Source organism: Pagrus major, chromosome 13 (assembly GCF_040436345.1).
Source record: "Pagrus major chromosome 13, Pma_NU_1.0".
NCBI classification, from domain to species: Eukaryota; Metazoa; Chordata; class Actinopteri; order Spariformes; family Sparidae; genus Pagrus; species Pagrus major.
In genome coordinates, this window is record NC_133227.1 from 5252701 (window position 1) to 5272714 (window position 20014).

A 20014-nucleotide genomic window follows, 5' to 3' on the forward strand; every position below is an offset into this window, starting at 1 on the left:
TCAAGTGTTTGCTGTTAATGTATTTGCCATTAACGCTGTTGTTTAATCAGATCAGGCTTAGAAAAGTGTCTGTGATTGCGTGTGTGTGTGTGTGTTGATAAAGACCTAAAGCTGCTTAGGTTTCAAAGGGGCTTAAACTGCCTGTTGTGACTGCTCAGCTTGAAGCTCTGCATCTGGAGGACTGGATCACACTGCAGGTGTTCACTGCATCTTTCTCTGATGGAACTCCACTTTTAGAAAGTTAAGTTAGATTTTTGCCACTGACTTGTTAAATGACGTATCTTGACCTCGAGATCCTTGTTTAGAGATGTACATACAACGCAAATAAGAATAAAAGTACGAGAAACTGTCCGCTTGTGTGAAGCTCGCTAACATTAAGACGACCGCGCCGAGGAGTGTCCGTCTTTCTGTCACCGACCTGTTTTTCGCAGGTCTCTGTGGCCTTTGCAACCAAAGGCTCTTTTGGCCAAAGTCCACGTGGCACAAAAAGGCAGCGGCATTCCTGATGTCTGTGGCTAATCTGTGGTGTCAGCTTGTGTTAACGCCGCACCGCCAAATTTGAGGGCACACAGGGCCGGGGAATATTAAAAACTCCCATCAGCAGCATTCCTCCAGAGGAGGGTGGGTCTGATGAGAGCAAGGGTCACCTAAGGTTGAACGCTGGTTGTGTGTTCGAGCCGCTCGTACTGTAACGGTCTGATCCAGCGGACAGGAGGTGGGGCCGGAGCAGGACGGAGGGAACACACTTCAAAGAGAGAACGCTCTTTCCTTGTCTATCCTCATTGAAACCGGGCTAAATGAGCTTTGTGGGGGCTTTTGTTCCTGCTGTTAGACAATTCAGAGACTCGACGGAAGATGCCCAAAAGGACAGGAGGTCATATGGGTAGTTAATTATCTGCTTCTCAACCTGCCAGACGCTTTCTGCATGCCACCCCAATTGACCTATAATGAGCATGAGATATTGTTCTGCTAAATTTGAGAAGTCTAGCAAGTGTAAGGTCAGACTGTTCCTAAAATTGCCACATGTCAAATTTCACAGAGACGTGAGACGGAGACTTTGTACTTGAGTGCAGGCATTTCTCCTGCAGCGTTTGAATACTCTAATTTGAATATCCAAAGAGTTTAAACAGCGAGCTAGTTAACCGAATGAACCATAACATAAAAATGTAAAAAAAAAAATTTTAAAAATGCAACCTGTGGCCCGTACCTGAGCTCACTGTGAGCAACACGATAGGCATAAAATTTGGCGTATTTCTGGTTGTCTGAGGCTGCTGTGCAGACATGTAACATGTGCTCCGCTCTCCCCGACTCCCAGAGGGGCAAGGACAGGAATGCATTCAGGGTCAGGGGTCGGACAGCCATGTGCACGTGCGCTGCTGTAGCCTGGCAACAGGTGCTGTGCAAGAGCCACAGCCGAGTCTTTTAAGATCGCGGCAAACCTTCAGACAAGCTAAATTTTTCTTCCACATTTGCTCTGTTTTTGTAGCCTCTCTTTGAAACACCGCATGTGAAAATACTCATTCACCTTTTATGTTATCGTCTCAGTCGAAGCTGTTAGATGTTAAACAGGCCGAGCTGCGAGTGCAACATCTGCACAGAGAGAGAGGAGCTCATAGCTGAGAGGTTGGTAGTGTCTCGGGGAAATGATAGCTCTGTGCCAAGGTATTTCTTCTCCCTCCTGAGAGAGGCCCCGCCATTCAGCACTCTGAGGTCAACAAGTACAGACCATTACCCACAATGCCCCTGAACTGAGAAAAAAAAAAGGAAAAACTTAAATATGCAGGGCTGTTCCTTTAAGATGGTAAGACAGGAGCTGCCTGAATGCACTCGGAGACAGAGCTGCAGCCAAGATGGAGAGAAGGAGGGAGAGGGAGGAAGGCAGGCAGGCGGGGAGGAAGCAGACATCTTCCAGTGATGTGGAAAAGGATAAACTTGTGTTTCCCTGTTTCTGCTGCCAAGCTGTTAAGTTGCAATTATTCATATTGTAAAATTATGGGTGTCAGTTTGCTGATTGCACCGCTCAGAGAAAAGGAGTCTTGTTGCTAGGAGAGGAGAGATTCAGCCTTCTCTTATTGGCCACGAGGATGGCCCAATGAGAGCCCTCCCCCTAACAGCAGCGCAGTAGTAGAGTTACCCCCACATGCAGACCTGATTAATATGTCAGACATGTTTTATGGGTTAACGTGAATCAGGCGGGATGTACTGAAAGGACTGCAGCAGGGATTTACTGTGTGGTTATATGTGTGTGTGTGTGTGTGTGTGTGTGTGTGTGTGTGTGTATTTACAATGTGTGCCAGAGGAACATGCCACACTGACATATCACACATAAGCAGCACTTTGGGGTCAATGGATGCTCTCGATTCTGAAAAATGTCCACACACGCACACATACACACGACGCACCCGCTGTAGAAATTAAGTAACTGGAAACAGACTAGTGTAGCGAGGAAATAGGAAATAGGATTCCTCACATGTGCATGATTATCACGAGAATGCAGCGCACAAAAGAGAAACAGGAGTGAAAAACCGAGTCGTCTGATGCTACTTGAAAGAGCTGGAGTGCATTTAAAACACTGTACAGTTGTTGAAACGGCGCGGATCTCAAAACAAATCTGTCAGGGGATGTTGATATATTCATTACCTGTCAGGGAAAGAAGAAAAACATCTCATTTTATCTGACAGGGTTACCTCAGTGAGTCAGATTTATCCTGTAGTAGCCACATCTAAAAGCAAAGCTAGACTTGTAAAGAAACATTTTGAGCTCGCTTGCTGTCTCACCTGCAGCCAGATGTTTGTCCAGTGTGGAGACAGTTAAGTCCAGCACTTGTTTAGCCTCAATTAGCACAAAGAAGGAAAGCTGCTGATTGGTCTACAGTGAAAAAGAAACTGTCCTAATGCTGTAACTTGTTAGCTAGCAGGCTAGTAAGCATAGTCAAAACTTACCTCAGTTTTGTTGTGACAATAACAGAATAGCTCGAATGCTCAAGCTAACTGCTCTGCTTTAAAATGATAGTTTGACATTTTGGAAAGCTTCTTACTTTCTTACTTACAGGTGCGTGACTTTTTTGGCATCTAAACGAGGAGGTTGCAGATTCTCTTGTCGCTCTTGGCGCTAAAAACACAACACGCGCTTTCTGGGGCCTGTGTTTGGTTTGTCCCTTCTGGGCTACTGTAGAAGTGATATTAAGGGCTCATTCTAAGGTAACGGAAACACAATTCTTAGTTTCAGGTGATCATACACTGATGAATATAACTGCGGTAATAATTAATATTTATGAATATTATATTCTGTCTCTGCTGATAAAGCTCCCTAAATCCTACACCCTGGACCTTTAAATGCTGTCTCTTGTTAGCTAGCAAGCTCATTAGAAACAAGTGATATCTTGACGTTTTGGGTAATACCTTTATTTGTTTTGGGTTTTTTTTGTTTGCTCAAAGTTAGACGAGAACAAACACCATAAACAGAAGTGTAAAAACTACAACCACTTCGGCCAATGGCACGGCTGTAACACCGACCGATGTTTGGAATTCTTTCATTTTTTGATTTTAATTCAAATTAAATTGGAAATAAAATAGATTTGATCTGTATTCTTGACACACAGTAGCTTCACTGTATTTGTTTGCCCTTGCTTGTGTACAGCGTCTGGACCTTTTTTTACAGCAGACATTATGACTCGTTACAGCAGGAAAAGCGCAGGTGTTCCTTATTAACATTAACAATGGCTCAGTTCTATTCAAACATCTAAGTCACTCATGATATTGACAATGAGCTAACATGACCCTGAAATTGAAATGAGCAAACTGTAGTAGAGACTAAATTTTTCTTTGGGCTGTGAAAAAGAAAAATGGATGATGTTTTGAGGAAAAATAGTATAAGAAGTGTTTATCTTACTCTTACTTGCTGACACCAGGCCAATCTGACAAAACTGCTGTTTTCAAATAATGGAGTCAATCATTTTGTCTCCATTTCACTTTCATTTGTGTCGATCACTTCTGCTTAAACGATGCTGTGACTTGGTGCTCATGAAGAAAACGTTCCTCCCATTCGCATGTGCTTCATATTTAGATTATTGCATAGTTTTGACGCACCAGCTGTACAGCTACAGGTGTTTTCATTTACAATGATTAGACTTTGGAAAGGCTTAAAAAGGTTTTGTGCAACTTTTTGTGTATCACAAAATGCTATGAAGATTAGTATTTTTGTTTTTAATGTATACTTTTATTTCATACACGTCATCATGCCTTTATCTTTGTCTTGTTTTTGTGATGGCTGATGGGAGCTCATGTAATGCCCTTCTTAGCTTCATCTGTCGACCTGAGCAGAAGTCTAATCATCCAGAATAAGTGGAAACACCTGTGTGGGTGTGCAGTTTTAAAAAATATCAAGTTACATTGGGAGGGTAAATAATTGTGAAGGAGCCCCAGATCTGGCACATGTCCTATTGTGTCACATTATTTTTACTTCATAAAAAGAAGGTGTTTACTGTACAGAATGTATCATAGTTTTTGGTGCACTATAATAACCATCATTAATAAATGGTAAATTTATAGTTAAGTAAACTTTAGTTAATAATTATTTCACTGTAACAACGAAATGCTTTATAAACCATTTATTAAGCAATTGTTTATTGTAAAGTTGCATCTGAATTTCACCACTGCCTAATAAATGGTTTATAAAGCATTTCATTGTTTGATAAGAGTGAAATAATCATTAACTAAAGTTCAATGTAATGCAAATTTAAGTTAATACCTACAATGTCAGCAGCAAGTACTGAAAAACATGGCTATGAGAGAGACGCCTCGATGTGCTCGTTGAAGATATGAAGGAGAATCTGTTGGAGTATTTGCAGGAACACCGATGCCCCTGCCTCACATGTGGTCTCGTCCCTTTTCACATATCAACTGTTGTGTGTAAACGTAGTTTGGAGACCTCCTTTAGAAATGTCTCGTCATGTGTGACCCCCCGTCGCTGATCACTCGTGTCATGCGTAAACCACAACATCTTTTTTATAAGACAGACAGTTGTGTAATGTGATCAGCACAGCCATCTGACAACTTTGAAAGTAGACTAGTGTGTAGGCGACATTATCGTTCTTCATTGTTTTGGTTTCCCGCCCACAGCTTTACTGTTTTGGTTCAGTCTAATGGCTTTTAGCAGCTTTTCCAGATACAGCAGGCAGCTGTTTTCTGGTGAAAGAAACCCACCGCACCAAACGACAGAAGTTAGACCAAATGTGGAGAGCAAAACAGATCGAAAGAGACTGTGCTTGGGATGAATAAGTAGGAGTAGTACTTTATTTAAAGATGCACTATGTAATTTTGGGGAAGACATTTTAATATGACTGATTTTTTTATGCTTAAACAAACTAAATAACAAAACTTTCTTACTTTTCATGCTTAAGAAAACTGAATAAACAAACTGACCTTAAAGGGCGACACAGTTTCTTACTGTTTTACTTTGTTTATATTTGGCGGACCCTGCCACCTTTCTAGCTTCAAACAGTGTTCTGAGAATAGCTTCAGTTATCTCTGAGTTTGTATTATTACCCCACTAATGTTACATAGTGCCCCGTCATCTGTCCGGTTAGCCCTCCTGCATTAACGACAGTAAATAATGCGCCAACATTAAAGGTATAACTTGATCTCACCAGAACATAATGTGGCAGTACAGATGCTCTCAGTGGTGTCTGACTTCAAACATTTCTTGCGTTTACAAAAAAAGGCAGCAGCTCTCAGAGCTATTCATATCACAGATGAGACACAGGCTAAAAATAAATGTTGTGCTTCTTACGCCACAGCTGATTACAAACTACTATCCTGCGGCAAAGAATTTACAAATCCTAACCTGAGACTCTCTGACTGCTTCAATAGGCATCACAAAAGAGATTGTTCCCTGTAGCTCAGTCAGTCTGTGCTAAATAAAAAATCAAACCAACGTTGACTCGTCGATGTGAAAATGATTGGTCATACGTAACTTGTTTCCTGGGGGTGAGTCCAGCAACAACACAAAGGATACAGTTACAATTATTCCCGCTATAGCTGTATTATAACTTATAGCCTGTATTACATTGTGTTTTGAACTGATAATAACAGGGATTTGTCTGCAGGGAAGATATCTGTCAGCACTTCTTTCTGCAGAATAAATCAAAAGAAGCAGCTGGTGGATTTCCTGCTCACTGAGCTGTTCTTACTGAAGTGGATCAATGTGTAATCACATCAAATCTCTGATTTATCACTGTAATTATTTTTGATTTATTTTGCCCTGTCGTGCCACATCCCTTCAGCTGCTTGTACAAAATATACCAGAACACAAATGTATCGATTGTGCAGCATCGAGGCCGGTGATTAGTGCTTGATGAGGAAAGTTTGAGATATTGTTCACACATTTGTTCCTGTCTGTTTTTAACATAATGCACCATCTGCAGTCGTAGCTGTAATCATCAATAATGCATGTTCTGTACTCCAAAAGCATCCCTGACAACTTTCAAAACTTAGATTGGTAAGAGAAACAGTTAGATTTGGAGGTTTCCTTGTAAGACTTTGGTTCCTGTGGCTTTAACCGGCTGTCAGGAACACACAGAGAGGTTTTTTTTTTCTTCTCCCTTTTGTTCACTCCTCTATGGAAATGCGCATCTGTTCATCGCGGCCACACACGCAGCCTAAAACAGTGAATTGGCAAGCTGCAGTTAGTCTTCTTCTTTAATCCATTGTTTCCATTTTGATCTATTCCAAATCTTTTCTGTTTTGTTTGTGAACCAAGGTGTGCTCTCACTCCTGCCTCCTCTTCCAGCACAAATCTATTTTTTTTTTCGTGCATCTCGTCTTTGTTTTGTCCAGTTGAGGCGCTCTGTCTCAAGTGTCCTATAAATGCAGTTGTTAAGGTCACAGACTTGGAAATAACCCCTCTGTGGTTCAATGCCAGGCTCCTCCAGTGTTTGCTGTATGTTCTTTTTTGAAGTGGCAGGGTGGGCTGGCGGTTACAGACTGTCCAATTGTCAGAAGGTCACAGGTTTGATCCCTCTTATAGTCGGTGTTGAGCCCGCCTCCCTCAGAGACGTTGCCCCCCCCCTTTGTTGAAATGGTTGTATGAGCCATAAAGTGGATCCGTTAAGATTCACAATCATACAGCTGAAAGCAGAAAGGGCTGCTGTTCACGACGGTTACAATACAGAGTGCAACACAGTTACTGAAGGGAGAAGGAGCATTGTCGCTGCTCACAAACCCAAAGTCTTCCTGTGGTCCAAACACACACAAACAACACAAAGCACCACGCCACAGTTTCTCTTCCTACTCTATTTATTTTCTTTCTCTGACATTTTTATTAACAAATCCTGGTCAGGTAGTGAGTTCAGGTCCTGACTCTGCAGATTCAGTGTGGCTGATGCCTAAAATGGCGTCACATGCTGACCTCTAGTGGAGGATGTGGGAGCTTCTTACAGCAGACAAATAAACAGTCAGCCATTTAGCACCCTTTTTTATTGGTGTGGTGTTCAGGGGTGTCCGGATGAAACTAATTCAGCACAGTGATGAGTGGAAATTAATACAGTTAATAATATCTATACCGTTTCGTCTGGTAGTGTGGTTCAAATGTATATGACTTGCTATGTCATATATTGTATTACAACCTTCTAATCAACCTTTTAAATAACAATACATATATTTATAGCTGCAATTCAGAACACAAACTCTTACATTTAGTAGTAATCTCTGTTATATTTACACTAGTTTATCATCTACTGTAGAGTCGGTTCCAGTTTTACACATTAAAGTGTGTTTACAGGTCTTGGAGAGTAATACTGCATGTGTAAAAATAAGTACTATAAAGCCTTTTGTGGCTCCAGAGGAAGCTGCATGTGATCTAATAAAGTGCCTCCAGTGATGTCACTCAGTGACTAAGTTGCATTGTGGGTAATGTAAGCACCAGGTTTTCAAAAGCAGTCCACTGGTCTAGCATTGCACTCCTATAACACTGTTGGACTCATTATGAACCATTTAAAAACAAATGAATAAAATCGACAGCAGAACCAGAGATTTTTTTTTAATTCCATACATTCTTCTTCCTTTTCAAAACCTAGGGACTACACTACCCACATTGCAACTGAGTGACATCACTGGAGGCAATTAATCAGATTACATGTAGCTTCCTCTGGAGCCACAGCACAACACAATAGTTTTACTATTTTTTTCCACATATGCAGTGGTACTCCCCAAGACCTGTAAACACACTTTAATGTGTAAAATCAGTGGAGTTACCCTTAAATCCATGTTGTGAAACATAACAAAAATTAACAATTAGCCCTTAACAGTGTTAATAGTGAAAACTCGATTGTTTTGCTCTGATCATTGAAATTTCAAACATCATTTTTGAAATTATCATTCAGCGATAAACACAGTGACGGAGGTGAGAAGAGAGTTGAGCATGGAAAGCCCATAAAAGAATACAGGAAGCAATCTGTGCTAGGATTTTACATCTAGGGTGGGGTTGATCTCTTTAGCTAGAAATGACAAAATATTAAAAGGTGCAATATGTCAGATTTTAGGTTGAACACTTGTGTTGTAGCGACATCTACCAAAGTTAGCATGCTAATCAGCTAGCCCCGACCTGTCTGGTCCAAAGCTCCTGTGCTAGTAGTGTAAACACCAACACTCCCCTGGTGCTCTGAGCTCCCAGTCATGACAGGTAGATGCACGGCAAACCAAGCTAACTGGCTAAAAGCAGCTACAGTTAGCAGCATATAGCGGTTACTCTGGTGATATACATGCAACTTTAAAGTCAAAAGAAACAAAGTAAAATAAGATTTCTATCCACACAAACTCCCATCTAGAGCAGCTTCACAACATAATGTTTTGCTATTGATTTTCTGTCTTTCGCCATCTAATCTAAGCTACTATGCAATTCCCTCGGCATATAAAACTGCTGTTTTTAATGTAAGCATATTTCTGAAAGTTATCTTGGCAGAGCTTCTGTGTGTGTAGGAGTCACAGACAACACTTGACATTTCACAGAGGTAAAAAAGTTTAATTAGCAAACACAAGAGTACAAAAATACTGTTCAAAAACAGAGTGAAAGAGTACAGAAGATTGCGTTTATAGAAAATGTTCAGTTGGCACTTGGGTGGCCTGGTGTTTGTAAGAAACCTGGAAATCACAGGTTTGAGGCCAATAGTTTGATAATTCATGAGTCCTCTTCTGAGTGCAGCATGTCAGTTTTCAGTTGAAACAAAAGGAGCATTATTAATAATGATATAATGGTTATATTTGGGTGTATTAACTGCTAAAGCTGTTGAGAAAAAAAAAAAAGGTTGTCAGAGATCACATTAGAAAAGTACCTCATCGGCATTCAGTCAGTAAGAAAAAACTTTTGTCTTTCATAGTGCAGCTGTCACTCAGTACCATCAGGAGTATAGTGGTTATAACGATTGATACTTCAGGTATTATTCTTTGTGTTGTTGAATGTAACAGAAACAGAAGCTTATGCAGAGGCACTGAAGGTACCATGGAAGCCATAAGCCATGTTAACAGGCACGTTGGCTCTTCCCAGCTCTTCAAACGTCTTGGCATCCAAAACCAGGAGGAATGTCCCTTTATCCTGGAGAGAAAAGTTAACCACGGGAGCTTATTATCAGAATCATATCAGTGACAGTACATGAAAAGCATGACGGGAAGTCAGAACGCTAAAACTCTTCAGATAGTTTGAACAACTTTCAAAGCAGCTCTGATCGCCTTCAAGGACCAAAACATCTCATGAGTGCAGAAGAGTAATAAAATCATCCGTGATGAATAAATGAATAATTAGGAAAATTATTAGGAAATTTAATTTGCCATATTAGAAATATGATATTTGCACAGCAAAGTGCTGATTGACAGACTTGATCAAACAGCTGCTGGTCACGAAGCAGTTTAATTTTAGCCTTAATTCTCCCTCAACATTTGAGTCTGTGTTTCATGTCTGTTTCATTTGCTTATTTGTCTTTTATTGTGTAGCACCTTGTGACATCTGTTCTGGCAAGGTGCTGTATAAATAAACTTACTACTTGATGTGCTTTGCAGAAGCAGCACAGTTAAGAGAAGAGAGGAGAGTAATAATACGCTGCAGCACAACTCAGGTTCAAGCTGCCAGACATGCTGTCAGGACGGAGCACAACAACACCTCAAGGTGATTCACGCTCTTCCACATGCCTCTTAAAATAGAAATAAAAGGGTTTAACTCCCAATTAAAAGTTTGTGATGTGTAGAACTAACTCATTTGCTGTAATTATCTTTCAAAAGTCCAAAGAATCTGCAGACTCTGACTCATATTACATTCAAGTCCAGATATCTTTGTAAATTATAATTGTATAATTATATACAGTATGTAATATATTTATAACACTGATATTATTGCCATCACTAACATGACCACCGAACATTTTCTGCCATTCTGCTTCTGTGGTTCAGAAAGTTTGTTTTACTGTTTTAATTGGAAACTTGAATCTATCTAAACTAGTGTAGTAAGTTAATCAATAAATATTTATGACTCCACTCCTCTCCCTCATGAATATTCACTATGGATTATCAAACTTTTAATAGACTTGGAAGAGAAAAAAAAAACAGATCTTAGATAGAGTAACAGGCTTTAAGGTTAAATACTGTATACGTAGGAACACGTGGTACATTATAACATTGATGTAACTCCAGAAAGACTGGAAAGAAAATATTTCAGTTCGTGTCATGTTGGCTCTCCAATAATTCCTGAACACCTTCACAGAAACAGACTTCACAGAGTCTTACCTGTGAGGGGGTGAGAACCACAGAGAGGATGACACCGTCGTCCTCCTCCATGGCATCAGGTGACGGCACAAACACCGGCTCTGATGGGTAGAAACCCTTCTGGTACCAGACCTGAAGTCACATAAACACAAATATATCAAGTTCATAGACGGTTAGTGTTCCACTAGTTACCCTTTACTATTTTCTATTTTTAAGAGCAGGTAGTGCAGATGATTGTATTTATAACTCCTTTGCGGCAGTAGTATGACAGGAATAATCACCAAGTTTGATATTTTGGAAAATATTATTCTCTTTCTTCCTGAGATTTGTCGAGAAGATTGATATCATTTGATACTTATCACATATATTTCTAGCTAAATATGAAGCGGCTTGTCTTTTCAATATTTTCTATGTAAGGAGATACATAATACATGTTGATACACTATAGCTTTATGTAAGAACACACACACACACACACACACACACACACACACACACACACACACCACACACACCTTGAGCGTCTTGTCCTTCAGGTCCATCTTGAGCAGAGAGTCTCCCACCAGGTGTCTGAAGCCACAGCCATAGAAATAACGGTACGGTCGTGTGTTACATCTGTCGTAATTGATCTGAGGGAACTCCAGGCCACCGTACTCGATGAGGTCATCTCCATGGAGATCCTCGTGTTGGCAGAACACCTGTTGACAAAGAGAGGATCAGCCATCTATTGTCACTTGAACTCAACAGAGTTTTAACTACAGTCATGCAGAAATGCTCCATGAGTTCACTGGACACTAGCTTCAGTTTGAAAAGGAAGTTTTGGTTTGTGGCTTTTGACTTTAAAAAACACGTCACAGTTTCTGTTTTGAGTTCTGTTGGCTTAATGAACTGATTGTGATCTTTTTGATCAGTTCAATCTGTTACAACACACCAGAGAAGATGTGAACTGGTTCATCCCTGCTGGTTAGAAAAATCTGGGAGGTGGAAATGACTGAAGTTGTACCTGTGGGACTGTGCGTTCTCAATTACTGTGACAGATTTTAATAGAGTTCAGTATTATTAAAAGTCTATCATTGTAGAAACCATTTAGAAGAATATGAGAAAATTAATTGAGCCAATGTTACATGTCCTCCTCCTTATATTACTATTACAATAACAAAAATCATACACTGTATTATTCTGTTTTATATTTAACAGTCCCATTACTGTTATATATTTAATGCTTTCTTTGTGGCATGTAACTAGGTGTGTTTTTACCCATTCTTACAACTTTATAACATATTTCTGAAGTCTGGAGTAGATTAAGACTGAATTTTCATTTTTGGTTGATCTTTTCTTTTAAAAAATGTGTATTTCTGAACTATGTATCCAGTATTTCAGCTAAAAAGAGATACTTAAGAGTTTATGGCATAAAATTCAGTGTCCAACTCACCTTGTCTTTGCTGAGTTTGACACACGTCGCCTGACTGGAAGGCCGCGTGTTCAGGTTCTGGCCTAGTTCGGTTTCACTAGTTACGTTAAGGGGCAGAACAAAGCGCCGAGGGAAAGGTCTGCTCAAGGTGTTGTACATCTGGGAATGACACAATAAGGAACAATGCGGTATGTGTGCATTTTAGGGATTCTTCTCGTGCAGTTTGTCTTTTGTCTTGTGGTGCAATGTGACTGTAAAAAATGTCAAAACTTGAAAGCAAAATAACTTGTAGATTTCTCTGCTGATATCTGACAGAGAATCTGAAGGTTGATCTTTCCTTGAGTGTTCATTTATGTGTGCATGTGTGTAATCATATGCTGACCTCGTCTAAAGCTTCTCCTGACTTGCGTAAGTTCTGGATGAGGTAGTTGTTGATGGCTTCGCCGTCGTCTTGGCAGCAGATGTCAAGCATCAAGAATCCGTCCTCCTCGAAGGCATTGATCTGATGGAAGGTGGAGACGGCTTTGGTGTGGTACTTCGTCGAGCTGACCTGCGGTACAGAACACATGATTTAGATGAAGTTTAACTTAATAAATCGTCATCCCTCACCACCTCAGTCACCTCTCCTGTGCGCTTGTCCACGAGGTGGAAGACAGTTTCCTGCTTAGGATCCCAGTAGATGCCCTCGCTCAAAGCCTTCCCCCGCAGCTTGCATGTGACTATCTTCAGCAGGTCCATCTTAATCGGCTGCTCAATGAACACCATGTAGTTCTCAGACATGCCTGGAATAAGGAGGAGGGTGGTACTTGGCTTTGTAGCTGAGGGCAGCTGTAGTGGTAAACATATAAACATCATTAGTGAATGGTGGCTTACCGAAGCTGTGGTAGTAGGAAGGATGGGACTTGTTTGCAGGCACAATGGAACAGAGTATTTTGGCTCCTTGTAGGGTGTCTGTAGCATCTTTCTTCTCAGGTGGGACTCTGATGAAGTTGTACGCGGCTCCTGGAATCAAACGTTTTACAATTATAAAAGACAAATAATTCAGCTATTGATTTACGCAAACCTTAACATGGGTCTTGTGTAGTGTTTAAAAAATATAGATGCTTTTTGGATATTTCTTTGTTAATAATGGTTTGATATCTGAATTTCCCAACCTTCTGTCCTCGTTGTAGATGTAATCTGTCTCTAATGTATGTGATTGAGAGAATGAAATGTATAATTTGTCTGAATATCCACCAGGTGGCAGTGCTTGCAAGGTAGCCAAGTCAGGCACTTGTACGGTCTAAAGGGCCAGAGGACATCCGCCTGCGCATTCAACCCTGCTGATACAGCGTGAGCCTCGGCTTGGATTGAGAGAGAGCGAGAGAGGCAATACCTCTGCCTCAACATGTCTAATGCTGACACCCCTTCAGAAATAATACCTCCTCGCCCTGTACTGGTTAGCAAAACGGGCAGCAGAAGTCTACTTTGGGATTACTTTGCAAAGCTGACGTAAGTGGGTTGATCAAGGGAGGAAACAGCAAACCTCGCCAAGCACCTCAGTTAGTACAAAGCCTGACAGGTTAGCGAATAAGCTAGCTGGTTAGCCAGCGAGTAGGATGGTGATGAGCAGCTATATTATATGAAAAAAACCTATGACCTGGTCCCAAGGGGAGTACTGTGGGGGGTACTGCGGGAGTATGGGGTATCGGGCCCTTTGCTATGGGCTATCCAGTCCCTGTATGACTTAAGTGAGAGCTGTGTCCATATACATGGCACTAAGTCAAGCCTGTTTCCAGTGGGTGTTGGACTCTGTCATGGTTGTCCCTTATCTCCAATCCTGTTTGTAATTTTCATGGACAAGATCTCAAGGCGCAGCCGTGGGGGAGGAACGTGTCCGGTTCGGGAACCTCAAAGTGACGTCACTGCTCTATGCAGATGACGTGGTTTCCAGCAGGCACTTTGCAGCCGAGTGTGAAGCGGTCAGGATGAGGGTCAGCACCTCTAAGTCTGAGGCCATGGTTCTCTGCCTGAAAATGGTGGATTGCCCCCTCCGGTTGGGGGGAGAGCTCCTGCCCCAAGTGTAGGAGTTCAAGTAGCATGGGGTCTTGTTCACGAATAATTGGGAAAATGGAGCGTGAGATGGACAGGAGGTTTGGTGCGGCATCATAAACAGTTATAATAATGTAGGACAACCAGCTACATGTCACAGTGCCAGGGTGGCTCTTTAGTGTCAATTTCTGTGGCTTTCTTGTCATATGTATGTCAATGTATCACCAAGAATTGAAGTATAGTGATGTTGATCTTTTATTTAGTTCTTTGTTTTGTCTTTGATTAAATGTATTTCACTGAATATCAGTAATTGTGATGCAAAATTCAATTCATTCTCAGACTTCTCAGAACACGTTAGACAACCTGTGTCTTGACGAAAAAGAAAATGTACTTTGTTTCAATGTTTTCACTCTGTGGTTATTTTTTCTTACACACACAAACACACACAAACAGGACCTGTACACATGCATTAGTGTATGGTGAGGTGTGAGAGCGAGGAGGCATCTGAAACAACAGCTGTAAACAGGCACCAAGTGGTAAGGGGTTCGGTGCCTTGCTTCAGGGCACCTAAGCAGTACCTAGGAGGTGAACTGGCATCTCTCCAGCTATCAGTTCACGTTCCGTACTGACTGGCCTGGGTGGGTCTCAAACCAGCGACCCTCCGGTCCCTAAGCTAAGCCCTATGGACTGAGCCGGACTGACCTTTGCTCCCATAGGAGTTGCCCATGTTGTAAGAGGTACCATCAGGGTCATAGTGTGGGTGGGCAGTGGCTCCGTTTACAGCGATGAACTTGCTCCAGTCCACCTACAGAACATAGCAGAGAATGAGCAGGATCAGTGTTTGACAACTCTGGTCTAGACTGAAGAAACTAATTATGTTGAAACTGGTATTAATGTTAACATCTACTACTCCATGGTGATCATGACAGTACCTTTTCCAATGTCTCTAGGTTCTCTAGGTTCATTCTGTGTATGAAATTGGTCTCCGTGCTGACATAGTAGTCACCTTTGTATTTCACAAAGCTCACACTTGCATTGTCCGTGGGCTCTGTAACAGAGAGTAACACAGGATTACTGAGGCCTTTAGAGTGAATGAACTTGTCCCTCCTTTAACAGACACCTTGGTAAACCATTCTGCTACACGATTTGCTGCTTGTAGTTACACTGAAAAGTCCAGTAGGAATGTAAAGCGTTTAGGAAATGTCTGCTGTTCCCCTCTCTGCTCCCCACCGCAGCATGTGTTATTATGTAACCTTAGTGTACAGTTAAGAGGCTCCAGCCTTGGACTGTGTCTATCCAAACACTGAAACTGAACAAACTGTCCTTTTTCTTCCATCTGATCTCAATTCTGGCTCTCCTGCTCCTCCCTAAATTACCAAGCTGGTCCCACTGTGTCACAAAATCTATGATAGAAGTAAAGTAATGTAACATTCTTGCACAATAAATCAACAAACCAGTAAAATGCCACAAGGCCCTTGTTCTCCCTCTTTAGTCTACTCACGGATCATCTCAAAGCGAGACAAGAAGCGCTGGAAGAAGTTTTTACAGGGGTCTGGCATGGCGAGGGTACCAAATTCTGACATCACGATGCGATCCTGTTCACTATTCTTCTTGTAGGCATCACTGTTCAGGAACCGACTCATGTACGTCACCTGGCCGTTGTCAATCTTGAACCGGTGTAGCATCGCCATCCCATCAAACCAGTGGTTGTAGCTGTGATGAAATAAAGACATTGACACATCTGTTTGGACATTTTTTTGTCGTTTGTGTTGTACAGCAGTGTGTCGAGGCGTTTCAGAACTCACTGTGTGTTTCCAAACTCAAACTTCCCCGGGCCGTTACGGAGGAGGTTGCCATTGATCCAGGAGGGAATGGTGCCTTGTACCTGAGTGGAGATCGGCTCAGGGGTCTCTTCTACAGAGCGGACCAGAGGTGCAATTGACTCCAGTCCTTTCACTGCTGACGTCATGCCTTCCTTGGCTTTGACACTGTCAGCAGGCTTAGTGTCATCTGTAGGAAACACATGCACATACAGAATTAACCTTATGGTTACAAAGGGTCGCTACATTTCCAGAAAATGTCCTGAAGTTTGCACAATTTCAATATAAAAATTGTACCTTTTAATAACTTATTTGGGTGGGTGAGTGGGGGTATACATATAAACAGTGATGGAATGTAACTAAGTAGAGTTACTCTTGTACTGTACTTGAGTACAATTTTGACATATATGTACTGTACTTGAGTACTTCCATTTTCTAGTTTTATATACATCCACTTCACCACATTTTGGAGGCAAATATTGTACTTTTACTCCATTATTTGATAACTTTAGTTGCTAGTTACTTTGCGGATTACACGCTGCATAAGTGCAAAAGTAGCACATTGTTAAATTAGTTGATTTGAAAAACAAAATAAATAAAAATAATCCACTGATTCCATTAATAATTGTAAATAATAAAAAATAAACTCAGGATCTCATTTGAAACAGTAGTATGTGCATATGTGCATATGTGTATAGGTCAGGAGATGTTGTACTGGTTTGGATTTCAGTATTCAGTATTTCCAAAGACTCCTGCACAATGTAATGGTCTTAATAAGATGCTGTAGTGAGTGATTTTAAATATAATACATGCTGAAGAATAAAAGTGAATGTTTGATTTCTTTAATTCAGTCTTCTGGTCTTAGAGCTACAGCGTGACAAAAGTTGTTGACCCCCGACAACAATCTGGGTCCAGGGAAATGCTTGGAGGGGGAATTTGAAAAGTTGTCTGTTTCCACTTCAAACAGGAATTAGTAAAATTGCAAACCTCAGCAGGCACAGGGCATTATCCCTTCACATGCAGCCCACACTGCTGCCAAAACAGCACTCGCTAAGCCAAAGAGTGTTCTACAGCCCTAATCATACCCATATTGTTTATACCTAAACCAGACGCACATTAGAGAGATGGTCATCTTTACATTGTCTTCAATTCAAACTATTAAACTCGCAGTTTTTGTGTGGCATGACAACACATGACGCGTTTAAGTGCACCCAATTTTTAGCCAGCAGAAAAGGAAAAGAGGTATTAATCTCAAAGCTTGGAGCAGTATGACCAGCCTCCTTTTAAACCTTTACTCTCAAAGTGATAATATAACAAAAGAGTGTGGATATAAGATTATAGTCAAATCATTAAAATAAATAAAAATTGGCTTACTTTTGAACAGGTGAATGTCTATTAATTGTGCTCAAATGTACAAAAGTGGTGCTCAAATGCAATATTCACTGTTAAACGAGTTCATCTTTTTACAATCCATTTACTTGCTGCTAATGTCTCAAACTTGAATTAACCGCTAATAAATTAAATGGTGTAGTCGTGTATTTAAAATAAAACATAATGAAATGATGGAGTTATGTACACAAACCACACGGATTTCATGTTTGTTCAACAAACAAGCTGGAATGTGAGTCCCTGAACTTTCAGACACACGACACGACAGAAACCATGAAGTACGTCGCAGTGCCACATTCAGGGAAATGTTTGACTCAGCTGAAGTTCAAGGAGAGATAACAGCTGGCTCACAGTAACTTTGTTTGGTGTTTGTCTGACTAACCAACAAATAAGAGAAGTCGACTGAATGACGACGCCTCCTTATGGCACATTCCAGTGTCATCAAAGACATGTGGCTTAGATTATTGTTAACAGTCAGCTCCACTGTTACCATCCACTGAAGCCAGTAATCCCATTTACCACAGTACTACACACAGGGAGTGGCTTGCTCTTAAAATTTAAAGTAATTCATCTTAAGTATAAAATGACGGTTCAGAACTCCTCAGGGAAAATACATACAGTTTTAGTGTTCAAGGAGCTATATGTAAAAAATCAATAATTAACTAGAATGATCAACAGAATGTGAAAACTATCAGTTCTCATATTATGGTGTGTGTGTATTGTGTTACAGAGATATCTACTGAAGTAAGCATGCTAACCAGCTAGCCCCAGTCCAGCGCTCCTGTGCTCGTGGTGTAAACACCAACACTCCCCTGGTCCAAGAGCTCCTATTCCGAAGAGCTAGCTGCACGGCTAACTGAGCTAACCAGCTAAGGGAGGCTGCAGTTAGCAGCAGTTAGCAGTTACTCTGGTTATATGCTGCCCCCTATTTGTTTTGAGTATACATTTGACAGGTGGTCAATTCTTACATACTGCACCTTTAAATGTATTCCTGAATTTAATAATAACGTAACTAACAATATTAAAGTGGTTCTGATACACATATTGAGTCTCTTTTGAAAGATTAGCACTGCCCTGATTATAACCATGTTCTACTGTCCAGGCCAGGTGGGATGTAACTAAGTACTTTTACTCAAGTACTGCACTTAAATGCAAATTCGAGGCAAATTCGAGGTTTACTCCACTACATTTGTCTGAAAGCTTTAGTTACTAGTTACTTTTCAGATTACAGTTGTTTCCTTCTTGTCCAGTGAAAACCACTCATCAGCCTCATCGTGATGGCTCTGATTGTGAATCTTTATGGTAAACTGAAGAATTAGGTGTTCATTCATGAGTTCATGATTCATGATCCTACTTCTTTAGCTAAATAAAAGTATTTTATAAACTTGATCAAATTAGTTAAATTTTGTGGTTGACCTCTGCTCTCTGTCTCACCCAGGAGATTCATCCCTTCCCCCACATTCTTTACATCAGTCTCTCCCTATAGTGTGCATGTTATAGCTGTGTCCTCCTCTGGGAGATGATGTGGCTCAGATCATAAGTGGGCGTTGCCTGCATGAAGCTGCACTACTGTGTTGTGTTGTAGCTGTACATACTGTAAACATTCTTCAGGCAAACTGTGATAGGTGATATTGGGACGTATAAATAAAACTGACTTGACTTACAGCCAGTTTTGTCTTCTGAAAGACCAGTCGCCTGAATGAAACTTGACACGGCAGGATGAAGCAGACAGAACAGCGTGTACTGCCTGCACACCGCCCTGTCAGCTCCACCACACAGGTAATAATCAGTACAGAAACCTGCTTTATGAATGTAACAAATAAACATGCAGGACGAGATCGTAACGATCGCAGTGCTGTGCGGCGTTCAAGTTCACGTGGGTCCCAGCAGTCACTGCGCAGGGAAACCATCAGCTTGTGACTGACAGCTCTGTTCTCTCTATTCAGTGTAACATGCACTAACTGGAGGAGGCTTACCTGAACTGTCGAGCTTCACGGGAGGCATGTTGGTGGTCAGAGTGAATGGATGCTCCTGTTGTCTGCCTCTGTCCTGCTGGACCACAGAGTCCTGAGCAGCGCAGCGCCGCACGCAGCAGCAGCGAGCTTACATAACGACGTTACGTAATGAGGCGTAGGGGAGAGGTAGAGTGACAGAGATGCAGAAGTGTTGACTGTCTGCTGTGCGGTGTAACACACGAGGAACAAAATGTTTGCCCAACATACACACACCTATATTCTAGTGATTAGCAGTCGAACAAGTACTCAGATCTTGGCCACTGGCCCATTTCAGATTCATATTACTGGATTTACCAGTGTAATTACTGATGCATTCATGTTTTTATTACTTTAATGTTGCTATTAGCAAAGAGCTACATACTGCTGGGTACCTTAATCTGTGAATATATATAATAACATATCAGTTGATTTCATTTGCAAAGTAACTGAGGGTATCAAATAAATGTGATAGAGTAAAAAGTACAATACTTTACTCTAGCCCACTATACTTTTTACTTTACTGTAAATACAACTGCACCTTATCCTCTTGCACCTTATGTTCCACTTACCTTTACTCCTTGATACCTCATTTTATTTTATTTACCTCAATATTTTATTTTA

At 41.1% G+C, this 20014-nt stretch overlaps 1 protein-coding gene across 1 annotated transcript; it reads right to left on the minus strand.

Moving 5' to 3' along the window:
• Nucleotides 1-8997: 8997 nt before the first annotated feature.
• LOC141006856 (carotenoid-cleaving dioxygenase, mitochondrial-like) lies at nucleotides 8998-19472 on the minus strand. Its single transcript, XM_073479123.1, has 12 exons — nucleotides 19376-19472; nucleotides 15996-16200; nucleotides 15692-15903; nucleotides 15123-15238; nucleotides 14893-14995; nucleotides 13033-13161; nucleotides 12781-12941; nucleotides 12542-12709; nucleotides 12181-12318; nucleotides 11264-11446; nucleotides 10770-10880; nucleotides 8998-9588 (listed from the first exon to the last, which is right to left on the minus strand). The coding sequence occupies exons 1-12, from the start codon at nucleotides 19401-19403 to the stop codon at nucleotides 9472-9474; spliced, it is 1671 nt and encodes a 556-aa protein (XP_073335224.1). The 5' UTR covers nucleotides 19404-19472; the 3' UTR covers nucleotides 8998-9471.
• Between the last annotated feature and the right edge of the window lie 542 nt (nucleotides 19473-20014).